Consider the following 16,696-nt stretch of genomic DNA (forward strand, 5'->3'; position numbering starts at 1 on the left):
GGCCTGGAAAAGCTGCAGTATGAAATGTCAAGTAAATCGGATTTAAACGAGATTAACTGTCTGTATATCGCTGCTAACCTGACCGAGCAAATGGCTTGATTGCCCTCTGCCGAGCCCCTATTCATCAACAAAGTTTCCGCTTCTCAGATGCAGGTGAATTATATTCGAAATTAATGTTGTCATAGTTACAATTATGGATGACAATGTGACTGTGAAGAAACAGCGATACTTATCACCAAACAATGAAACAAAATAATTTGAACACTATAATTGCAAACAGCCCATAGTATCACGAGAACAATGACAGGAAATGTACGAGCAACTCGAAATAGAGCAAAGGTAATTGTTTCACTAATTACAGACTCTGGTTCAGCAGATTGTTGTTGTTTTGCAAATGCAAACGGTCTGGAACACAATGGTATGTTCTTTTTAAAAAAAAATTATGGTGCGATTATCAATTTCCACCAACAGAATTTGTGGCTGGCATCATTACAAGTGAAGACTGCATACATTCAAAAGGAAATATACGTGAGACATTTAACATGTCATTTGGTGTTCACCGAGAATCCTAGGCCTTTCACTTCAAGAGCTGCGAGCCACACTTCAAGAGGCAGAATTTTTGGGATGACCCTCAGTCGTTTGCCCCAAATTGAGCAAAGCCAACGACTGGGCATCTTCCATCGTGCAGTCCTTCATTGGCACACCTATGCACCTACAAGGTTTTCATCCGCAGCTTAATGGAGTACTGGTCTCCCCTGCGTGCTGGCTTCTTGCTCAACTCTACGCCATGGAAACCAACACTTTCCGGATCATTGGAATCTCCCGCAATGAAGCTGAGTCGATGAGCCGACAGGTCGATGATCTCTCTGTCTTCTTCTGCCTCCTTTCTGGTCTTGCACCCTTTGTCCTCTTTGTGTTTTATCCCCAACCCCCAGGTATCTTCAGGACGCACGTAGTTCACTAGAATCCCCTTCTAGGGGAATTCCCAAAATCCAAAATCACTGTTCACCACCTCCCCTCATTTGTTCCTCATTTCCAAAATCACTGTTCACCATCTCCCCTCATTTGTTCCTCATTTCCAAAATCCAAAATCACTGTTCACCACCTCCCCTCATGTGTTCCTCATTTCCAAAATCCAAAATCACTGTTCACCAAATCCCCTCAAGTGTTCCTCATTTCCAAAATCCAAAATCACTGTTCACCACATCCCCTCATTCGGTCCTCATTTCCAAAATCCAAAATCACTGTTCACCACCTCCCCTCATGTGTTCCTTATTTCCAAAATCCAAAATCACTGTTCACCACCTCCCCTCATTTGTTCCTCATTTCCAAAATCCAAAATCACTGTTCACCACCTCCCCTCATTTGTTCCTCATTTCCAAAATCAAAAATCACTGTTCACCACCTCCCCTCATTTGTTCCTCATTTCCAAAATCAAAAATCACTGTTCACCACCTCCCCTCATGTGTTCCTCATTTCCAAAATCCAAAATCACTGTTCACCACATCCCCTCATGTGTTCCTCATTTCCAAAATCCAAAATCACTGTTCACCACATCCCCTCATGTGTTCCTCATTTCCAAAATCCAAAATCACTGTTCACCACCTCCCCTCATTCGTTCCTCAATTCCAAAATCCAAAATCACTGTTCACCACCTCCCCTCATTTGTACCTCATTCCCAAAATCCAAAATCACTGTTTACCACCTCCCCTCATTTGTTCCTCAATTCCAAAATCCAAAATCACTGTTCACCACATCCCCTCATTTGTTCCTTATTTCCAAAATCCAAAATCACTGTTCACCACATCCCCTCATTTGTTCCTCATTTCCAAAATCCAAAATCACTGTTCACCACCTCCCCTCATTTGTTCCTCATTTCCAAAATCCATAATCACTGTTCACCACATCCCCTCATTTGTTCCTCATTCCCAAAATCCAAAATCACTGTTCACCACCTCCCCTCATTCGTTCCTCATTTTTCCCCCATCTGTGAAACCAACTTCCATATTCTCTTCAATCTCATTCTTCCCTCCAGTTCTTCATGAGAGCTGTTTACCACCATCTCAGACCATCCCCCATTAAAATCCATTATTTTTTCTGCACCCAATAAACCACCCCCAACCACCAACATTTTTGCATCTTAATCCATCGTAGGCACCCCTTGCGTTCTCCCGTCCCCCTCATCGATACCCACATCCCTTGTTTGTCTGTCTCCGTTTATTTACTCCCTCGGCCTTGCTGTTGGCATTTCCCCCTTCTCTTTCTGCTGTTCTTTTTGTTATGTTGCATCCTGATCCGACCTGTGTTCTAGCTCATTGACAATCCTTGTCTCTGTATATAATTTATTTTCAGCCAAGACAAACCCTGGTTCAGAAGATTATAATAATCATAATAATAATAATAACATTATTTTTCCATTTCTAAGATAAAATGAAAATTCCCAAAATTTCCAACCCATTGGAAACTCCCGAAACTTTCGATGGAAAGTTTCCAAAATTTCCGGAAAGTTCCGGAATCATTATCAATGAATCTTGCAATTAGAGAATAATTTCTGGCACGCAATGGCCTGTTCTTTTTAAAATGCATGGGAGATATCGATTTCCACAAACATTATTGACAGTCAGCTTTTGTTATTTCATATGACTCAATAATTTGGGGATGCAGAGCCGTCCCAGGAAGCTAATGAAGCTGGATCAATTCAGGCTGCTTGGACGTCAGGCCAGCTATATACCCTGCCAAAGACTCTAGATAGACATCCTAACACCTAGAGGCCCTACCAGAGACTCTGGCAAGACATTCTGCCAGCTAAACCACCTGCCAGAGTCTGGCTAGACATTATGGCCAAAACAGTTTGCCAGATTTGGTGTGGCATCATTAGGGTTGCAAAGGGTCGGAAACTTTCCGGAAATTTTGGAAACTTTCCATCGAAAGTTTCGGGAATTTCCAATGGGTTGGAAATTTTGGGAATTTTGGGAATTTTCATTTTATCTTAGAAATTGAAAAATAATGTTATTTTTTGTTAAACTAACAAAATTATTGTGTTCTATACTACTCTTCACATAAATAAAAGAGCTTTCACATGCTTTGTGGGCTGGCTAGAGCCTTCATATAGCTTAATTGGCTCAAATATAGGATATGTGCGAATGATGTACCACTATATACACAATGTATACAGGGTAACATTTGTTTCAAATTATGATGTCATGACTGGTAATGTGAACTGCTCCCAAATTTACATTGTGATTTGTCTGGAAAGTCTCTGTCTTAAAGAATATGAATGTTTGTTTGTTTGAGAGGTGAACATTTTACCCAAACAGTTGAGATAAAAATGTTTGTAACACTGATAAAAACTTTCAAGAATAAGACTTCAAAATGTTTGTAACTTTTAACAAATGTGATTTTCAAGAATAAGATTTACTCACATGTGATTTGGGGTATAATACTATTCCAGTGCTTGTTGACTCATGGGCATTATGTGTACTGTTTTTACACATGTAGTAAAAAATGTGTAATGATATGTTCCACAGTTCAGTAAGTAATAAAAATGTTTAGATTACTTACAATCAGTGGTTTTAGTTTCTTTTTTCTTAAAAAACATTATTGAGTTAACCAGAGAACCTTAATCCAATATCCCTCATCTTTTTCTCACTTCAAAATTTCAAATTGTGTGAAAATTCTCAGTTTCCGAAAGTTTCCGAAAATTCCCAATATTCCCACAAAATTCCCAATATTCCCGGTGGAAATTTACCGCATTCAAAATTCCCGGGAATTTTGCAACCCTCGGCATCATTGGCTCCCTAGGATATCAGTTAAATGTTGGTTTACATCCTTTAAATGCGATAACATGTCCATTATAAAGTGACTGCAAGGCCAGGCAGACAAAGGAATGACGTTTGTATGATGTGTGACATTTGTGGCAGTACCAATACAGACACAACGCATGGCACTCTGATTACCACAAATGCCCTGGAGATCCGTGTGCCAAGCCAGTAGAAATGGCCCGAGACTTTCACAAACAGTAAATATAATTTCCAATGCAAGAAGCATCTAGCAATTTATAGTCATGAACAAGCGTTGGAATCTCATACAAGGCGCAATACATTACGATGGCAGGGTCTCATTGCAATCTCCGTGCCTCGCACCTCATTTTTCCAAATGTGTATTTGTATGGCCTGGCAGAATGACAACTTGGAAACACCACACTGAAGGCCATCAATGTGTTGCGAATCTCAGGGATGAGTTCAGACATTTGGTGTACCTTGAGCAGCCATAAGGTAGCTTGGCAAAGGAAACTGTGCTGTATGGCCTGAGACCCATTTGGGAATCTCAGACTTCAATGGGAATATTAAGCGATGAGGAAGCAGAGAGTACTCAAGAAGACATGAACCTCTTTCGTGGAGAAGCAAAACCACAATAATTTGAATAGTTACTGAGAGTTTTACCTCTGTATATAGCAACCATAGAACTACTCCATTCATCTAATTACAAATTATACACTTGCAACAGCAGCAACAACACTAATTGAATGCAAACAGCAACAATAAATACAAAAAATAAACCCGACAAGCGGAGATCCTGGCAAAGCATTCATTAGTTTGGAAACCATTTTGAAAGAGCCCACAGCACCAATGGAGCCATGCGCAGAGAATTTTGATGATGGCTCACCACATATTCACAACTTGAATTATCTCAACTATAGGCATGTTTCTACTTCATGTGCAGTACATAAGCCGGGTTATTTCTTTTTTGGCTAGCGATGGAAACAGCGCTCTGGCTAATACACCACATAAATAAAGGAATAAACCATTTGAATAATAAATGAAGGTTTTAGCACGTAATTATTCCGAGTTGTCACGGCTGACTACAGGGTGAGTGTATCATGCAGTGCAATTCCTGGTGGTAGTGCCAATTACAAGTCATAATGTAACAAGAAATGTCAATTATCTGCATTAAAACCATAGACATTGGAAATCATTTGAGGTGTTCGTTTGTTTGACTTCTCTGCACCTCCTGCACCGCTGAACCAAATTTACTTAAAACTGCAACTTGTGCCCAGGGATAGAAATGGTAGTGAGAGAAGGGATATAAGTGTGGGAGTGGATGGGCATTGATGGAAGTGAGTGAAGGAGTCGTGGGAAATGAGAGAAGGGGTTGCTGAGTAGGTAGAATAAAGTTCTTATGTATGTTATGAGGGGCAATGTAGTTGCCATTCAACATTGGTGTTAAATAGGAAAGTATAATGAATAGGCTACTTGTCCTGTGTGCAAAATTAGACAAGACACCCAAGCAAAGTAAGGAGGGAGGTGGACTTGGATGTGTCTAGAGGTCATGTTTGGGCTGATAAACCCACCTCGCGGCCTGCTCTCTGAGTACAAAGCTTGCGGAACAGCGCTGGCCATCACAAGGATGGTGGCCATTAGCTCACTGAAAGGCTTCATTATTTTGGGTGGCATTGGTGGCAACACCCCATCGACATGACAATAATATCATTATTTAATTAGTTTTGTCACTAATATCTTATCTAAGGCTCATGGAGGTGCTTGTACATGTAATCACATTTAGCACAAAGACATTCGTAGACATCAGCATACTTCTATATGAACAAGCATTCTGAGTATTGCGCTGCAATATACATGTCCCCTACCAAAGTTCAAAGTGCCATAACTTCGTCAAAAATGATCGAATATGCAAATTTATGCACGGTTGATGCTGGTTTTCAAACTTGATCTGAGGTATGCTGAGACACATGTGTGTCACGCCTCGCCTCGTTGATAAGCCCGCAAGGTCGCTCCGTGGAGCGGCCTACACGTATTGCACTGTGTGAATTATATAATTACCAACTCACGGTCTGAGGTACGAGTGATTCAAGAGATATGCATTTTAAAAAATATTTTCGTTTAATTAACGATATCTGCCAAACCACGTGCCCTATCGCAAATTCCAAAAGGACATTTTAGTAGATTGACATGCTGAACAGATCTGTGAAGTTTCCCCTCCATTGGATCAAAAATGAGGGAGGAGCTCGGTTTTAAAGGTTCATGCTTAAAAACGTCATAACTCTGAAACCATGTGACGCATGGGTAAGCGATTGCGATTCCCCAAATGTCATGGGTATGCGATTCTGCCTGCAAAGTTTGGCCTCGATCTGTTCAGCCGTTGCAGAGAAAAAGGGGTTATCGTGTTTTCACGAAAAACAATATGGCGGCCGAACCACGTGACCTGCGACATCATAATTACCATTAAAATATTCTACAGACCGAGTCCCCCTTACGGTGAAAATTTGTTCTCAATCGGTCCTATTATTGCAGAGAAAATCTTTTTTAAAGGAAATTAAAACTTAAAATGGCACTGAGTTAAGGATCATCAGAATTACCAAAGTTCAAAGTGCCATAAGTTTGTCAAAAGTGATCGAAAGGTCATGAAGTTCGAACTTGATCTGTAACTTATCATGAGGAAACCATGTGCCAAGTCTGAAATCATTAGCATTAAGAGTTTAGAAAAAAAGTCCAGAAAACTGTTCTTTGCGTGACGGACTGAAGGACTGACAGACTGACGGGACGACGTGCAAACCTATAGTCCCTTCCGGTGTACACCGGTAGGGGACTAACAAGCATTCTGAGTATTGCGCTGCAATACATGTCCCCTACCGGTAGTCTGTCGTCTGGAAAACTGTTGGGGAAATTACCAAAGTTCAAAATGCCATAAGTTTGTCAAAAATGATGGAAAGGTCGTGAAGTTCGAACTTGATCTGTAACTTATCATGAGGCAACCATGTACCAAGTTTGAAATCATTAGCATTAAAAGTTTAGAAAAAAAAGTCTGGAAAGCTGTTCATTGCGTGACGGACTGACAGACGGAGGGACGGAGTGCAAGCCTATAGTCCCCTCCGGTGTACCCGGTAGGGGACTAATTAGGCCACCAGTCGACAATACAAAAAAATATGGAGCATGAGAATTTAAGTTGTGTTTCCTGCATCATGAACCTATGGAACAGAAAGTTGAGGTTATAAACCTTGAACTGTAGATGTCGTCAATTTTTGAGGTCATTGTATTTATGGCATAACAAGCAAACTCACGTGTGCAGGCCATTGTGGTGGGTTCAGCATAAGCTCGGAAATGTCCGTCCATGCAGGTGCAGACAGCAGCACCAGGTCGGCGGGTGAGGCTATGCGGTGGGCAATGGATGCAAGGTTGGGATCCAGTTCCATCTTTATAGTACCCCACACTGCAGGCTGTAACACAAGCATATATTTTACAATGCAAGGCAAATTTACTGCAGTAGGAGAGTCAACGTTCACTATCACAACACTCCAGAAGTCAAACCACAGTAATACAGACATTGCATAAAGAGTGAAGAAAAAAAGTGGAAAATAAATGAATAGGAACAAAAAAGTTTCAAAAAAAAACAAAAAAACAATTTTGATGAAAGGATTCATATGAAACGGTCAAACAAACAAAATTACAGTTATATTTGAATTCACAGTCCATATAATACAACTCCCAACTGTCTTCCGTGCCTGGTTGATATTGTTGCGAATATGGAATTTGGCCTCCATATCCGCTTGTAAATATTCCCCTATTTTCTCCAATACTCCCCAACTTTCCCCAGTCCCCCATTCCCTAGTCCCATTGCATGTAAATAACAATCAGTAGAGCCGACCTTCCCCTTATTCCCCCATTAAATGTCGTGCCCAGGTCCACCGCACCACACGTAGACAACTTTCGGACATCTTCCTAGTTATTCTTATTCTATGTCAGTTAAGGCCTCGTCTCCATTAATTATGACTCTTCGTTGCACCAGAATGTGATTATATGGCATCAGTAGTGAGTTTAGGACCTTTCCCATACCTCCTCCCATCTTCTTCCCCAAACAACAACAATAACAACAACTACAACAACAATTACAACAACAACAGAGGAGATGGCGGCGGAGCGGGGGAGGATGCGTCCTCACACCGGCTCGATTAGCTCCAGACCATGCGCTCCACGGGGTTACCCCGAAGGGGCTGGCTGTCAGCTCCTCGTCAGGGGCGGAGCCAGTAACCCCCCCCGCACGCACCCAATGAGAAGCAACGTGCCGATTCCACGAGGCGGAGCTAACGAGCCGAGGGCGTGTCACTCCCCGCCGGATATACGCAGCCGCTTGCCGGACGTGACGTCAGATGCGCCTCAGCTTGGAGACTGGAGAGAGAAGCCACCGCCACCCCCAGCGCGACGATACCTCCCCGCATCTCTGGACCGGACCGAGTCGATTCTGCCTTGAGCCAAGAGTGCACCTTGAGCCATCGCGACCTGCCTTTCCTTTTCATCAACCCCCGTGTGAGTCAGCATTTTGTCCCGTGTGTCTGTCGTCTGTCCGGGGTTAATATAAGAGTGTGTCTAAGTGCCTGTCTTCCTGTAATATACCTCTAGCCCCTGTAATCTAACCTTTTTCCGTACGAATATACTTGAGAATCGAAACGTTGGTGTCGTATTGTGTGATTGTAATCCAGCCGGGTGTCTTCTTTTTCTTATTGAGCCAGCGTAGCGCGACTTCGTCGACGTTCGAGTACAATCGGGTAATTTGTGCGGACACGACCGCCATTCCGCTCGGCCCACCTTAACATCAAAGTCGTGTCTGTAACAATTGGTGTCGGGAGTGAGATTCGAGGCCCGACCAAATTTTGAAAAAAAAAAAAAACGAATAGAGGAAAAAAAAAATTTGGTCAAAATTTGGAGCGGCCGAAATTTGTTTTGTTTTACGAAACTCGAATTTTGCAAGTCGCGCTATGGCGGATCAAGACGGCTGGGGTCCGGTAAAGGAGAGTGAGGTAGGGTCGATCCAGGACCAAATTGAGGGACAAGAGGAGAGCGAAGCAGTGAGGGCGGCAGGTTCGCAAAATAGCGTTGTCACGCACGAGGTGGCCACGGCGTCCACGCCCGCGACCGTGGCAGCGCCCCTGGTGGATCCGAACCTTTTTATGTTGCAAATGAGGGCCCTTATGGAACAAATGGGTGAGCAATTGGGAGACCAAATTAGAGGTTTGAAAAGCAGTATGGGACAAATGGGGAACCGGATGGATGCTCAGGGTGAGCGATTAGAGGGCCAAATGGGGGTAATGAGGGACGAAGCGAGGGGTACCAGTGAGGGGTTAGACAATAATTTTGAGGAGTTAGACAAGAAATTTGGGAGGTTAGACAATAATTTTGAGGAGTTAGACAAGAAATTTGGGAGGTTAGACAATAATTTTGAGGGGTTAGACAACGGGATAAAAGAGGTGAGAAATGGGTTAATGGGGGTAGAAAACAGAATGGCCGCTCAAGAGAATCAGATAGAGGGAGTGAAACATGGGTTAACGGGGGTAGAAAACAGAATGGCCGCTCAAGAGAATCAAATGGAAGGGATGCAAAAAGGGTTAGAGGGGTTAGAAAACACCATGGAAGGCAAATTGAGGGACATGAGGGACCAAGCGGAAAGGGAAGTTAACCAAATGGGGCAGCAGATAGAGGGGGTCAGAATGGGGGTAGAAACCAAACTGGATGCTCACAGGGAGGAAATGGAGCAGATGAGGGTGGCATCTGGGCAGGAGATGCAAGTGATGGGAGAGGAGATCAGAAGAGGAGTGAGTGAGGAGGTCGGAGGAGTGCGCGAGGAGGTGAGGCACTGTAAGGAGCGCATGGAGAAAGAGGTGAGAAAGGGGACTGTAAAATTGCAAGGTGGTATAGAGGAGTTGACGCTGGGAGTAGAACAACTGACAGTGGGACAAAAGGAGTTGGGGGACCAGGTAAAGAAGAACACAGCGGTAATAGAGGGTTTAAAATCGACACAGAAGGAGATGAAAAAGGACGTAGGGGTAATTAAAAAAGAGTGCCAGACGGTACATGAGGACCTGACGAGGAAAATGGACAAGGTGGTAGAGGTAATGGAGGTTAAAGAGCGGGAGGTGCGGGAGCAAATAGAAAAAAATAAAGTGGAGTTAGAGGAAGAACTTAAAGGGGCGCACGAAGAGATGAAGGAGATGAAGCAAAAATTAGAAGAAGTGGAAGAAGGGGTGAGCGAAATTAAGAAGCGACGGAGAGAGGATAAGAAAGAGATAAAGGAGGAAGTAAAAGAATTGGTCCAAAGTCTGTGTTCGGATCGTGATGATGTGCTCATTAACCGGATGAGGGATTCGCAGGTGATGGAGGAGAAGCGAAGAGAAAGAGGACCCGGTGTAAGTGGTGACCAATATGGTCGTGCGTATGATGCGCCAGGTGATTTAATAAGCTTGGGGGTCGAGATAGACCCGGATGTTCGTGAGAGGCCAAGAGTGAGGTGTATGGCTGGTCCGGAGGGTATGGAACGAGAGGTGCGAGGTGTGGGTGAGCAAGGTTGTGGTGGTATGGAATGGGTAGCGGGTTGCGGAGGTGTGACCCATGCATCGACACCAACAGGGGTAGTTGTTGGAGGGACCGGGGAGGCACGAGAGCCCCTTGGGGGTAATGTACTGTGGGGGCCCGGCCGGTTCGGCCCCGCGCTGACCCCGCAAGGGGCGACGCACGGGGTCCGGCCGGCGGGCAACGACTCGCATACGAGGTGGTCCCACAAGGTCCCACTCGCGCCGTATGACGGCAAGAGTGATCTACGCGCGTACCTGGCGCAGTTCGACTGTGTGTGTAAGGGTAACGGTTGGGGTGAGGACGAAGGTGGAGTACACCTGGTGGCCGCATTGCGCGGCGCGGCGGCGGAGGTGCTGACGGCATTACCAGCGGGTGCTCTCACCCTGCCAGCCCTCCGCGACGCCCTAATTAATCGATTTGGAATAGAACAGCAGAGCGAGCTTGTTAAAGCTCAGCTCGCGCTGCGAAAGCGCAAGCCCCAGGAAGCCATCGGGGAACTTGCCCACGACATTCGCCGCGCAGTGGGGATCGCACATGCTAGCATGGCAGCGGATTCCCGGGAGAGCCTGGCGCTGGACCATTTTATCCAGGCCCTCCCGGATATTGAGCTCCGGCAACAGCTCGCCATGTGGCGCCCGCAGACTCTGAGCCAGGCGGCTGACGCTGCGGCCCGTTGGGAAGCAGCGAGGCCCCTGGCCCGGGGGGGCGAGCGTCTCGCAATGGCGGTCCGCCAGATGGGACCCCCGATGGAGGGCGGACCCCTTAGGGGGCCCGCCCCCGACGTGGGTCCTGACCTGGCGGGCATGGTCCGGAGGCTGGTGGACCAGCGCCTGGCAGGACCTGGACCATGGCAGGCGGCCCCGGAGGTGGCCCGCGGTGGACCACGAGCGGGTAATCCAATTCGGACCTACAGGGGGGGGAATTTGGAATTCCAGAGGCAAGCACCTTACCAGGTGAGGTGCTATACCTGCAACCGCCTGGGTCACCTGGCGCGGCACTGTCGAAACGCGCGCCGGGATGATCCCCGGCAGTTGAGGTCCTCAACTCCGCCCAGGGGGGAGCGGGTTAGCCGACCCCAGACACCCCCCCCGCCAGACCCCGGGAAACTAGAAGGTGTCGGGCACGTAGGGCGGTGTTCGGCAGCAGAGGATGGAGGAGAGCCCTCATTGACGCGACAGGTCATTTATTGTGGCCAAATTGGAACCGGTAGCCTGACAATTAGATGCAAAATTGCCGGCGTGGGGGTAGACGCCGTAGTGGACACAGGAGCTAGCGCCACGATCATCAGCCCTGTGGTCCTTGATTCGAGTGCAGGTGGCTGGGATAAGATCCAGCGCCTGCAAAATTATAGTTTGCAGCTTGCTACCGGGGTAACGGCCCCGATCATAGGGCGTGGTTCTGTGACCCTCAAGTTAGGGTCGGTAAGGAGGGAGATAGATGTTTGGGTGGCGGAGGTGTGCGACCCATGTTTAATAGGGTTGGACCTGTTGACTGCCAGCGGTTGTAAAATCGACTTGTGCCGGGGGATCCTGCAGGTGGGAGTAGAAGAGCTGCCGTTAGGGGGAGTGAGCACGGCCGAGAGAGCGGAGCTGGAGGCTTCCGAGGCCGTGACCATCCCCCCAAGGGCCGAGGCGATAGTGCCGGCCCGGTGGGCAGCTCGCCCAACATGGCAGGAGTCCTGCGGCCTGGTCGAACCGGTGGCAGCGCAGTCCATACCGGGTTTAATCGTGGGCCGCACCCTTGTAAAAACGGACAGACCGGTAGTGGCCGTCCGAGTAGTAAATGTGAGTACAGAACCACGCACTATAGTAAGGGGCACGAGGGTAGCTGGCTGCACCCCAGTTGAGGAAGTCGCGACAGTGAGGGGCGAGAACGTCCAGCCGAGCCGACCCCGGGGGGAGCCTTCAATAACAAGTAGGAATTGGCCCGAGCCCATTTGCGAGATGGTAAATCGTAGTAGCGTAGAGTTGGGAGGTACCCAGAGGGAGGCCTTACACAAACTGGTTGGGTCCCATTTGGACCTCTTCTCCCTGTCCACCGAGGATATTGGACGTACGGGCCTGGTGAAACATCAGATCCACACCGGTGAGGCCCGGCCTATTCGTCAGGCCGCCCGACGGCTCCCTTGGAGCAAGAGGGCGGAAGCTGACGAGCAGGTTGCAAAAATGCTCGACGCAGGTGTGATCGAGCCCTCGGGAAGTCCTTGGATGTCACCTGTTGTGCTGGTCAAAAAGAAGGATGGGACCACGCGGTTCTGCGTGGACTATCGCCAGCTAAACAACGTGACACTCAAGGACTCATATCCCCTGCCAAGGATTGATGACACCCTCGATGCCGTTGCGGGCTCAAATTGGTTCACAACTTTGGACCTCAAGAGTGGGTATTGGCAGGTGGAGATGGATAGGGCAGGGAAGGAGAAAACGGCATTTTCCACAGGTAAGGGACTGTATCAGTTTACTGTGATGCCGTTTGGTTTGTGTAACGCCCCCGCCACCTTTGAGAGATTGATGGAGCATGTACTAGGCGGCATGCCATGGCAATCATGCCTGGTGTACCTGGATGACGTCCTGGTACATGCCCAAACGTTCCCCCAGGCACTAGCTAATTTGGACCAGGTGTTCGGGTGCCTCAGACAGGCAGGGTTGAAGCTGAACCCGAGTAAGTGCACTTTGTTTGCAAGAGAGGTGGCCTATCTAGGTCACGTGATTGGCCGCGAGGGGGTAAAAACAGACCCAGACAAAATTAAAGCGGTAGAGGAGTGGCCCGCACCACGTACCATCAAAGAGGTGCGGGGATTTTTGGGACTCTGCTCCTACTACCGGCGCTTTGTGGCGAAATTTGCGGAGTTGGCCCGTCCCCTCCACCGGCTTACGGAGAAGGGGACGCGATTTAATTGGACACGGGAGTGCCACGAGGCCTTCCAAAAATTGAAGGGGTGTCTAACATCCGCACCCCTTCTAGCTTACCCCACTAGTGACGGGACATTTACCCTGGACACGGATGCGAGCCAGGAAGGATTGGGCGCAGTTTTGTCTCAGACACAGGAGGGCGTGGAGAGAGTGATTGGTTATTATAGTCGGGCCTTAAGTAGGCCCGAGAGAAATTATTGCGTCACTCGCAAAGAGTTATTGGCTATGCTGGCTGCCATGAACCATTTCCACCCGTACTTGTACGGGCGGAAATTTTTGGTTAGAACTGACCATTCCTCCTTGCAATGGCTCCTTCGGTTCAAGGAACCGGAGGGCCAAATTGCAAGGTGGTTGGAAAAGTTGCAGCAGTACGATTTTGATGTGGCCCATAGGGCCGGGAAGGCCCATGGTAATGCGGACGCACTCTCTCGGCGTCCTTGTCTGGGGGAAAACTGTAAATTTTGTGCGAGACACGAGGAGAGGGAGCAATTGGGCGATTCCGCCCCGATTCTCGTCGTCCGGGCAACCCGGGTGAGAGGGCCAATTTTGCCACTAACCGCGGACGAGGAATTTGGAGAGTTGGCTTGGAGCACGGCCCAGCAGGAGGATCCTGTTCTGGGGCCGGTGTTCCAATGGATCAAATTGGGGCAAAGACCAAAGGGGGAAGAGGTCACCCCCCTCGGGGCGCAGACAAAGGCATATTGGGCTCAGTGGCAGACCCTGGAATTGAAAGGCAACATCTTGTATCGCAAGTGGGTGGAGGTTCCCTCTGATCGAACTTCCTGGCTGGTGATAGTCCCTGACAAATTCAAGAACGTCATATTGCAACAGGTGCATGGTACCCGCTCCGGCGGCCATTTGGGCAGGACAAAGACAATATCTCGGGTCCGCCGGAGGTTCTATTGGGTGAATATGGGGCGCGACATACAGGACTGGTGTCGGAGATGCGACGCCTGTTCTGCCAAAAAGGGACCAGCACGGAGGATGAGGGCCCCCCTTCAATTACATCAGGTGGGGGCCCCCCTTGAGCGGGTGGCTATGGATATTCTAGGACCGCTGCCCCGCACCCGCCAAGGTAATAAGTATATCCTCGTTGTAATGGACTATTTCACCAAGTGGCCGGAGGCCTACGCCCTCCCCAACCAAGAAGCAGGGGTGGTAGCGCAGGCCTTCGTGGAAGGATTTGTGTGCCGGCATGGGATTCCACAGGAGTTGCACACCGACCAGGGACGAAATTTTGAGAGCAAATTGCTAAAAGATGTGTGCAGTCTCCTGTCAATTCGGAAAACCAGAACAACGCCTTTAAGACCTCAATCTGACGGGATGGTGGAAAGATTCAATCGAACTCTAATCCAACAACTGGCACTGTTCACCACCACCCGTCAGGATGACTGGGACGAACATCTCCCTTACTTGCTCATGGCCTACCGAACCAGCCAGCACGGGGCCACCGCATGCAGTCCAGCGTTGCTTATGTATGGGCGGGAGTTACGGGCTCCCGCCGACTTGCTATGCGGTCCCGTGCCAGACACAGTGGTTAACCCGCCGAGGGAGGGGTACGCACGTCACCTAGAGGAAGGCATGGAGCTAGTCCATGCCTTCGCCCGCCGCCAACTCCATCTGGCGGGGGAAAAGATGAAGCGCAGGTACGACGACCGGAGCCAGGGGAGTCAATACGCTCCGGGGATGAAGATTTGGTTCTTTAATCCCCGGAGGCGGAAGGGAAGGTGCCCAAAACTCACCTCCCCCTGGCAAGGCCCAGGAGTCGTCCTGTCGCAAATCTGTGACGTGGTCTTTAAGATCAAAATGGGGCCACGAGCCCTCCCTCGGATCGTCCACGCCGACCGGATAAGACCTTACACCGGCGAGCAGGCGCCCCCGTGGATCGCCTCGGCTTTAGATGCCGAGGCGGGACCCAGTACCTCTGAATAAGGGGGGCTTATTAGTGCCAGAGGACTGGGGGATTGAGGAGCGATAGGCCCGGTGGGAGAGGGTGGCATCCCTGCCACCTTTCCCATGTGTGGGGGCAAAGGAGCAATAGATTATGGGGTGTATGGCAGTGAAAACTAGCCCGGGTGGGTTAGGATATGGTGTGTAGGGATCTAGAGAAGATGACATTAGGTGACGTTAAGTTTAGTTAGTGACTGATACCTGTAGTGGGGACGCAGGTAGATTAGTATGGATGATAATGACGAGGGAGCGCAATAGTTTAAAGGGACGACTGGGAAGCGCAAGTTTCAGAAGGGAGTAGTTAGCTGAGATGATGCTGTGTGTGTGAGAATTGAACAGGTGTGATTGCACAGGTGTGCAACTGGACAGGTGTGTGGAGCAGTGTATGAGTAATGAGTGTGTGGATCAGCGCGAATGCGCTTGGGGAGAGAAGGGTGCAGGTGGCACCAGGTGTGAGAGCACAGGTGTGCAAGTACAGGGGTGTGGAGAGAGTTGGAGTAAGTGGTACGGAGTGGTGTGCATGGTGCGAAGGTGTGGATGGGGAAGAGTGGACCCCTTTCACGAGTACCCGGGGCGGGTAGTGTAAGTGTTAGGTAGAGGGTGCAGGTAAATTGTGGTTGGATATTGGCATTTGTGGTGCGGTTGCAGAATGGTGTTGTGAATGGGTGCATTAGTGTTGTGGAAATGGCTGGGCGTGTAGCCTGTTAGTGTGTGTAGTTGGTTGGGCACTCCACCACTGTGAGGATGTCGGCCAGGTGAGGCCGCAGGTGGGCTCTGGGAGCCGGTAGTTGTGAGTGGGTGCCTGAGGATCCCGGGTGTGGATCGGGCAGCCCAGTGCCAGAGAGGGCACGGAGTGGGGAGAGAGCCAGAGGGCCTTCCCCAGGTAGTTAGGTTAGGGTGAGGAGCAGGTAAGCTCGGAGGCAACTGCAGTGGTGGAGGTGTGCAGGTGGGTAGACCCACTGGGAGAGGTACACGCCGCAGCCCAGAAATTGTGCGAGGGCACCGGGAGATGAATCGGGGGAGTGAGACCCCAAATTGAAAAGCACCACAGGTTGGCCAATGGGAATTGGTTTTTAGAACCCATAGAGTAAGAGGGCCAATGGTTTGGCCGGAGAAAGACCCCGGGTAGTGTAAAGTTGTTAAAGTCATTTAGGAAATAGTTAGGATTGAAGAACCTGTCGCACCATACGCAGCCACTTACCTGTGGTGATGATGATGACTCCACACCTGTGTTTTCTTTGTTTTGTTGCAGGAGATGAATCGCTGTGTGGATTTGTGAGACGCATCACGACGTGGATGAGACATTGGGGTGATTCCATCTCTCCCTCCCTAGGAGGGACTGATGATGAATTGGTAATGGCAAATTATGATGTTGAGTTGGAGATGGCAAATTTTGATGAGAGTTGAAAATGGCAAATTTGATTGGTTAGGAGGGAGAGAAGACGAATTTGGTATATGGGAGGAACGGGGAAGACAGTA

The 16,696-nt window shown here is 48.6% G+C and overlaps 1 protein-coding gene across 1 annotated transcript in view; it reads right to left on the minus strand.

The window, feature by feature from the left end:
* The window catches only part of LOC137430032 (ephrin type-A receptor 3), a 493,848-nt gene that overhangs the window by 199,197 nt on the left and 277,955 nt on the right, over nucleotides 1-16,696 (minus strand). The window contains exon 7 of the mRNA XM_078780089.1: nucleotides 7,076-7,231. Within this exon, the coding sequence (XP_078636215.1) occupies nucleotides 7,076-7,231 (156 nt within the window). The remainder of the gene's footprint in view (nucleotides 1-7,075; nucleotides 7,232-16,696) is intronic.

The sequence above is a fragment of the Myxine glutinosa genome, chromosome 6 (assembly GCF_964187855.1).
Source record: "Myxine glutinosa chromosome 6, kmMyxGlut1.1, whole genome shotgun sequence".
NCBI lineage: Eukaryota > Metazoa > Chordata > Myxini > Myxiniformes > Myxinidae > Myxine > Myxine glutinosa.